Consider the following 7,877-nt stretch of genomic DNA (forward strand, 5'->3'; position numbering starts at 1 on the left):
TCATTCCGTTCCATTCTCACTCCTCACTCCTCCATCCGCCCAAAAACACCATCATCGTCATCATCCATCGGCACACCAGAACCCCCCCGATCCCGATCCCGATCCTGCGCAAAATCATCATCGTCATCATTATGATTGGTATTAGTCTTAGCCTTGGCTTTCAGCATCGCCTTGTTGCTGCTGCCACTGCGGCGTCGGCCCCGGCTATCCAGCAACGGCACGTCATCCATCTTCACGTCCCGCACGTCAGAGACGCGGTAGGATAGGGACGGGTGCAGGCTTAGCGGGTTGTAGATGGTGGGTATCGAGGAGGCTTCGTGCCTTGCGGCGCTGGCGAGCGCGTCGAAACTGCGCGTGTTGCTGTTGATGCTGTTGATGCTGTTGATGCTGTTGATGCTGTTGATGCTGTTGATGCTGTTGATGCTGTTGATGCTGCCGGTGTGGTTGGTGTTGCTGCTGTTATTATCACGGTTGTTGTTAGCGAGCCCCATCCCCCCTCCCATACCTACGCCCATGCTCTGGCTCCCCAGGAACCTCGCAGGCAACGGTGGGACAGGCGGGATATCCGGGGACATGGGCACGGGTCCGCTGCGGGGCGTGCCGAAATGGCACAGCTCAATGGCGGCCGCGAGTCCTGCTTCGTCGTCGTCTAGCAGGCCGCCGGTTTCCGCTGTGGAGGGTCGCGTGTCTGTGCTTGATTGGCGGAAATGGGAGCGGGAGGGGGAGAAGGTGGGTGCACTGCCGGTGAAGGAGCTGGAGGGCATGGATTGGAAGGAGCGGGAGAAGCTGTTTGCGCTGAAGCGGTGGTTGTGGCTGAGGCTGTGGTTGCGATTGTGAGGGCTGGAGTAGGTTCCTGGAGGTGGTGGTTTCGCTGGGGTAGTGGTGGAGAAGATGCCTTCTTCGCCGGCCGGGGGTGGGGTGGTTTCTGCTGAGCTGATGCCATCGCGGAGCTCTGAGATGCCGGATGCGGTCGGGGAGGCGGAGGAGCGGTCGGATTCTCCTGTGCGTTGTTGCTGGTCGAACGAAGACGCTGGGGTTTCAGGGTTCATGTTTACCAGGACGGTGGCAGCTTCGAGGAGCTGAACTTGCTGGTGTTTCGAGATGAGGAGCTTGGATGTGTAGGCCCATGCTGGGTCGTGTTCCCACCTGTTCGTCAATGGTTAATCGGGCGTGCACAAAAGAGAAAAAAAAAAAAAAAAAAAAAAAAAAAAAATCCCCCGATAACTTTTGAATCAATGGGTGATGTAAAACAACTCAAATAAATGGAAGGCGAGGGAAGAAAGGGCAAGAAAAGAATAAAGAAATGAGGAAAATATCGGGAAGATACAAGGTTCCATGGTCTTTTCTCAGAGGTTGTAGGGTAAAATGACATGCATGCAGCATGAGGCACAGCCCAATCGCTTGAACTTCGCGGGAAAAGGGAAGAGTAGATAACCTGAAACCGCGCAGAACATCCAATGGAGAGTATATGGATACGTACATATGCTTCGTCAAGCAGCTGCTATGTTTATATCCCTTCCCACACCGTTCACATCTCAGCTCGTTCATGACTCGTTTGCCTTCTCCGCGGACGAGGTGAGCACCCTCACTTGCTCGACGACTCCGTTGCTTCGTACCAATGGGTTTCCCCGTACTGCTGTTCATTGCACTAGCACCGCTACCGCCAAGGGGGGAGACATCTTCCACCGCGGTATTCTCGTCAATGGAATTGGGCGAATTCTTGCGTCCCGGGGTGCAGTTCTGGGCAGCGTTCCGGGCGAGGTAAGAGCCAAAGCCCGACGCGGTACCTATGGAGGTGGATTCGATGGCCCTTCGAGTGCTCAGGCCTCGGCGGTGGTGATGGTGGTGGTGGTGGGAGGAGGTGGAAGTGGACAAGGCCGCGGCGCTGGGGGATTCGCCCATGGCGACGGCGACGGCGGCAGCGGTAGCGGCATTGCTGGCGGCGGTGGAGTTCATGCTTTTTCGGCGGGTGACACGGTGATTGATGTTGATGGCGCCGAGGGAGACGGAGTGGGAATGGTGACGGCCATTGGATTGGCGGAGAGGAGGAGTGGTATGGCTAATGGGCCGTGAGGGGGTGGAAGAGAGGGATTCCTAAAGATGGTGGGGGAAGGAGGGGAGAGGAGGTACAGTTAGTTATTCTGTTCCACGAGGAATTGGACTGAGGGTCCGTTACGATGAGATTCAGACTGAGGATTCAGGACTCACCTTGAAAGAAGTCATTTTTGGGGAAAGATGAGGATTGGCCGAGGGGGACTCTTCCACAGCAAGTCTCAGAGGGAGAGCTTGTCGTGAAAGAGCGTAGGGTGAGGAGTCAAACTTTGGAGGAAAATGAAAAGAAAGATGCAAACAAAGCGGAAGAGCAACAAGAAGAAGGAGAAGCAGAAGAAGGAGGAGAACAGTCGTGGAAGAAGTAGAAACGAGGCGAGAAAGGGGAGAGAATTGGCAGCAAACACGGCAGTAATTGAGTGTGGAGGATCAGCCCCGGCGGCAGCAGAGAGAGGTGGAGTTAGATAGAGCAACGATCAGGCTAGACGGAGGCCAGCAAGAAGAATAGTAAAAGAAGAGAGCGATAGACGAGAAGAACCAAGGAGAGCAGAGGGAGGAAGAAGCAGAGGGAGGATAGGAAGATCGATAGAGTTGAGGTTGGAGAAAAAGAGTAAAAAAATATATTCGTGGAAGAATATAAGAAACAAAAGTCAAGGAAGCAGAAGGTTTTGGAGCAGGTTTGAGCATGACCAAAAAAAATAAAAATAAAAATAAAAAATAAAAAATAAAAAAAAGATAAAAAAAAGATAAAAAAAAGATTAAAAAAAAAAAAGATAAATCCAAAGCAAGGGAAAAAAGAAGCTGGAGGGAATGATATCAAGAGAGAGCAAAGCAAGTTGAGTAGAGATCACTTTTACAAAGAATATTATATATTTGATATTCTTAGTATTTCTATTATTATAATAAAATAGTTAACTAATGATAACTATGATTGATTTATTTGCCAGCAATAATAATTAATATATTCCACCTCTTTCTTTCTTTCTAACAGGTCTGATTATCCATCTATAGTAGTAGTTCTTTATTAACCTCTTAGGTATACAGACTGTTGTAACTCTCTATCCATTCTCTCTTCCTTTTCTTGCCCTGAAATTCCGACCAAAAATTTATTATTATTATTATTATTATTATTATTATTATTATTATTATTCTGTTTGTGCGCCGCAGGAACTTACTTACGCAGTATTTATTAGAGCCAACAAGTAAAAACCAGCATCGCCAGCAAATAACTAGCCAAGCCAACAGCCAAAAAAATAAAAATAAAAATAAATAAAAATAAATAAAAATAAAATAAAAATAAAATAAAAAATAAAATAAAATAGGCACCGCAGCAGCAGCCGGGCCACGGGTGGCTCAACCAACCAACTGGCTGGTTCATGTTGCTCTACTAAGTTACTGCGTAAGCTCCAGACTCCAGAACTAGTAACTAGGCCTTATTCTATCCCTCTCTCTCTCTCTCTCTCTCTCTTCTCTCCTCCGTATTAAGATTATTATTAGTCTGGTCTGGTCTGGTCTGGTCTGGCGCGAGAGAGATGCGGGGGTGGTGGACTCTTGGACTCTCTTTTCTGGCCCCTTTGGCTGCGGGTAAATCATCAGGCCCTATTTGTAAAGGTCTTTTTTTTTTTTTTTTTTTTTTTTTTTTTTTTTTTTTTTTTTAGTTTTTTGTTGTTGCTTTTTTTCCATGCCTTTTTTTCTTGCCGATTCAGCTGTAGTAGTAGTAGTAGTAGTAGTAGTAGTAGTAGTAGTAGTAGTAGTAGATTCTTATATAGAATATCCCTCCCACGATGTTCGTGATCTTGCCAGCCAGCGCTCAGCAATCGAGAGCGAGCGGGTTCCTGACTAGGGCCGAGTCCAGCAGCAGGGATTTTGTTGGCAGCGACCAGAATAGAGAGGGGGATGATTGAAATAAAAATAATAATAATAATAATAATAATATAGAAATATCGATATGTATCTAGTAGATTGACAGCTGTCAGAGGCCGATGCATGCATAGATTAGAATAACATTGTTATTGTATTATCATTTATTACTTCCGTTTATTACTCCGTTAGTTAACTATAATAACTATATTTGAGAGGCAAAAAAAAAAAAAAAAAAAAAACAAAAAAGATCGCGAGTACCTGGCTGGTAGTTCACCAAAGCGCCCCACTCACTCAAACTGCCAACCTTCGCCACTTCCAGGTTGCCGGCCGAATTATTTATGATCAATAAATTATATTTAATTCTTGGTGCCTGTGAAGAGCAGAATATGACGATGGTTATTCCCGGACAGAGTGGAGTGTCTCTTTTTTTGTGTTCATATTCCTTACAATTGTAGCCATGGTTTCTTTTACCTTCCCTTCTATAGCACTATTTAGCACTATTAATTGAGAATGGAATAATAACTAATAGAGTAGATGGTTTATTTTTGAACTTTTTTTGTTTCAGTTTCATCATTCTATCTCATATGGAAAAAAATGTCGGTTTTCATCAGGATAGGATAGGCTATAATGTAAGTAGATAGCTTAAACCATCAAGGCAAAGGCAAAAAAACAAAGTCCAACCACCTAAGAAGGGCGGAATGCATGTATGTATTTCTCTCAGCAATAATATTCTTTCTTTCTTCTTCACCATTGTCCATACCATACCAGATCAGATCATTATTATTACGCTTACTATTGCTGGTTTAACTAACTCACAACCAACGAACCAACCCAGCGCAGCCAATCGCCTGTTCGGGCCAAAAACGGAGACTTTTTAAGTCTTAACTCCGTTCGTCGGACTAACTCTGTAACTACGCTGTAACGCAGCATACTACTCTACTACTATACTATAACTGCGTACATACTTATGAAGTTATGATAACGATACGTACTTCCATGCTCTCTCTGTCTTCAACGCTGTTCTATCTGAGCTGAGTGGCTGGCTTGCGATCCTCACTCTTCCTGGACGGCGGGCTTCAGACCCTGATCCAGTCAAGTGTAAGTTAAGTTATTCTATAAGGGATCTTCTATCTAATCCCGATGTCAGTGCAGTGCCAGTTCTTCTTCCCTCCAAGCCCGTTCGGGCGAATATTATGCTGCTACCTAGAATATCCTCTCCTCAACCTCCATTGAGTGGTCAACATTCGTCCAACACTCAATTCCCCTCCTCAATTGCTTCGAATATCCCAGGGTATGGTATATTCCAAAACATACGGCGGAATGGAGCCGTTCCCATCTGTAGAAGATGAAAATGGTCGCTCTCCTATCGCTGCTCAAGCATCAACACCCACCACGCCAACAACCAACATGGATCCCTCGACTCCAACCCAGCCTAACAGAACTGCCAACAACCCCCCCAATGCCTCCTCCTCGACCACTACTCGTCGCCTCCGCAGTGCCTCCCTGAAATTCCTCGAATCAAACCCTCCCTCGGGCATGTGGATGGCAACTGGGGATATCGCTTCTCGCGCTCCAACCCTCAACGAGATCCGCACAGGCTGCTTCAGCGCTGATGGCTGGACGGAGGAAGGCCAGTTGGAACGTAGAGGAAGCACGGCCCACGAGATCCAGCGTCGGAAATTGTCCAGAGCAAAAACCTTGGGCGCACGCATTGCTACATCTACGCAGTTGAATGCTTTCCAGGAGCACGAACATGAGGTGGAGCTCCAGCGGTGTTCTACAGATCCCCTATGGGGCAGCCGCAGCAATGATAATACGACGGCAAAAACGGAAACGAAGCAAAGGGATGAGGATATATCAGCCCCATCCGGCAGACAGCCACAGACAGTATCTGAAAAAAACGCCATAAATGCCAAATCCGCCCAGGCAGTAAAAACAACCTTGGCTGCTCCCATCCCCGATGAAACAGGCACATATCCCAACGGCTACCGCTTCCCGCCAAAACACACATGGACCCAGGCCACAATAATCGGCCTCAGGGGCTTTGCCCGCTTCGTAATCACCCCCTTCGGCTTTCTGGTGACGCTCTACGGCCTCAACATCGTAGCATGGGGCGCCATGATCTTCTTCCTGCTCCTCAACGTAGCGCCCGCCATGTGCAACCCAAGTTGCACCGCAGCGGAATCCGCCCGGCAAATCTGGATAGAAATCGACTCGCAGATCCTCAACGCGCTGTTCTGCGTCACGGGCTTCGGTCTCATCCCCTGGCGCTTCAGAGACTTCTATTACCTCCTCCAATGGCGAGTGATGCACAACCATGACGCCCTGCGCAAGCTCGCCGGTGTCCATCGGGGCTGGTTCAGACTGGCCGGCAGCGAGAAACTGCCTGGTGATCTCGGGCCGCCACCTGTTACATCCACCTCCCCGCCTTCCCCGCCGTCTTCTTCCACCAAGAACAAGAACGGAAACAACAATTACAACATGGCATACCCTTACACAGACGACGAAGAACTAACCCAGCTCCTCCTCCAAAACCCCTCCCTCCCGCTCCCGCCGACCTCCATCCCCCCAGCACCCCTAACAGGCGCCCGCGCCCCACCCACAAAACCCTTCCTCATGGACCTCCTCGTCTGGATGTACGTCATCAACACAGCCCTGCAAGCCGGCCTCGCGGGGATCATGTGGGGGCTGAACAGGTTCACGCGGCCCAGCTGGGCGGTAGGGTTTCTTATTGCTGCAGGCTGTGTTACCGGGATGGTTGCGGGTGGGATTGCGTTTTGGGAGGGGAGGAGGGTTAAGATGGTTGAGGGGGTTTCGGTTGAGGAGGAGGCGGAGGAGGATGAGGGCGGAGATGATGAAGAGGGGAGAGGAGGGGAAGGCGCAAGGGCGGAGGAAGGGTTGGGGTTGCACCTGGAGCTGACGCGGACGCGGACGCGGACGCGGACGAAATCTTGGAAGAGGGCGCAGTGGTATCGGCGGCTTTGAGAGGTATGGTTGGTTTTATTATCCGCCTCATAATTTCAACCGGCAAACTTCCCCTATTTCCCCGAGTTCCGTCATGGAGGGTGTTTTGGCGTTTTTCTCTGGTCATTTGAGCCTCTTTCCCGCCCCTTTTATACCATTTTCCATATACCTCGCCTGCGCAATGATATCCCTAGCCTGTATATGTTTCTTTTGTGTTCCTGTTGTTGAGATATTTTTTTTATACACAGAATTTCTTGCAGGTTCTCCGGTTAGACCTTATCTGTCCGTTTTCAGGTGTGAGCTTTTTGTGGTTATTTCTTCTACACTACACGTCCTTTGATTTTTATTTCTATACCCAGTGGGCAGAACAAACGGATTGCATTGAAAAAGAGGCAACCTATCCTGCTTTGGAACGCAGAATTCAAGAAATAAATAAATATTGGCCCTTCCCAAAAAAAATAAAAATAAAAATAAAAATAAAATCACAACAGCGAACTAAGCAACAACCCCTTAAAAAGCCAATTGCTCACTTACTGCGATCCAAACTTCTCCTTCAAAAACCCCTTAATAACGCCCGCCGTCTCCTCCGCCTTCTCATACATAATCCCCCAGTGCCCACCCACAATCACCGACCTCCACAACGGTCAAATCCAGCAGCAACCCCTCCCCTCCTACTTGGGCGCCTCTATAAACTCCGGCCTACACACTGCATTGCCAGGACACGCCACGAACAGCGTCAGCACCTTCATCACCAACGCCTCCTTCTCCAACGCCTGTTCCGCCTCAAAATATCAAAATATATACATTCTCCGTCATGGCCCTAAGCCACCCGCCTCCTTGTCCTCCGTCAACCCTCAACCTCAACCCTCCCCACGAACTCCTCGCGATACACACCCCCGTGCTTGGGCATACATACATATTCCCCCTCAGCTCCATTTGGCCCCCCCCCCCCGGCCCAAAACCTTCCTCCCCATCCACAACGTCCCGCGTAAACAGCCGAA

At 48.7% G+C, this 7,877-nt stretch overlaps 2 protein-coding genes across 2 annotated transcripts; one reads left to right on the plus strand and one right to left on the minus strand.

The window, feature by feature from the left end:
* Window positions 1-23: 23 nt before the first annotated feature.
* On the minus strand, window positions 24-2,780 carry BDCG_00491 (C2H2 finger domain-containing protein; the record flags this gene model as incomplete). The annotated part of the gene is made up of 3 exons (XM_045416001.1): window positions 2,209-2,780; window positions 1,481-2,094; window positions 24-1,146 (listed from the first exon to the last, which is right to left on the minus strand). The coding sequence occupies exons 1-3, from the start codon at window positions 2,221-2,223 to the stop codon at window positions 24-26; spliced, it is 1,752 nt and encodes a 583-aa protein (XP_045271821.1). The 5' UTR covers window positions 2,224-2,780.
* Window positions 2,781-5,232: 2,452 nt separating this feature from the next.
* Window positions 5,233-6,897, plus strand: BDCG_00492 (uncharacterized protein; the record flags this gene model as incomplete). Its single annotated transcript, XM_045416002.1, has 1 exon — window positions 5,233-6,897. One exon carries the CDS (start codon window positions 5,233-5,235, stop codon window positions 6,895-6,897), a length of 1,665 nt encoding a protein of 554 aa, XP_045271822.1.
* Between the last annotated feature and the right edge of the window lie 980 nt (window positions 6,898-7,877).

Source organism: Blastomyces dermatitidis (assembly GCF_000003525.1).
Source record: "Blastomyces dermatitidis ER-3 genomic scaffold supercont1.1, whole genome shotgun sequence".
NCBI classification, from domain to species: Eukaryota; Fungi; Ascomycota; class Eurotiomycetes; order Onygenales; family Ajellomycetaceae; genus Blastomyces; species Blastomyces dermatitidis.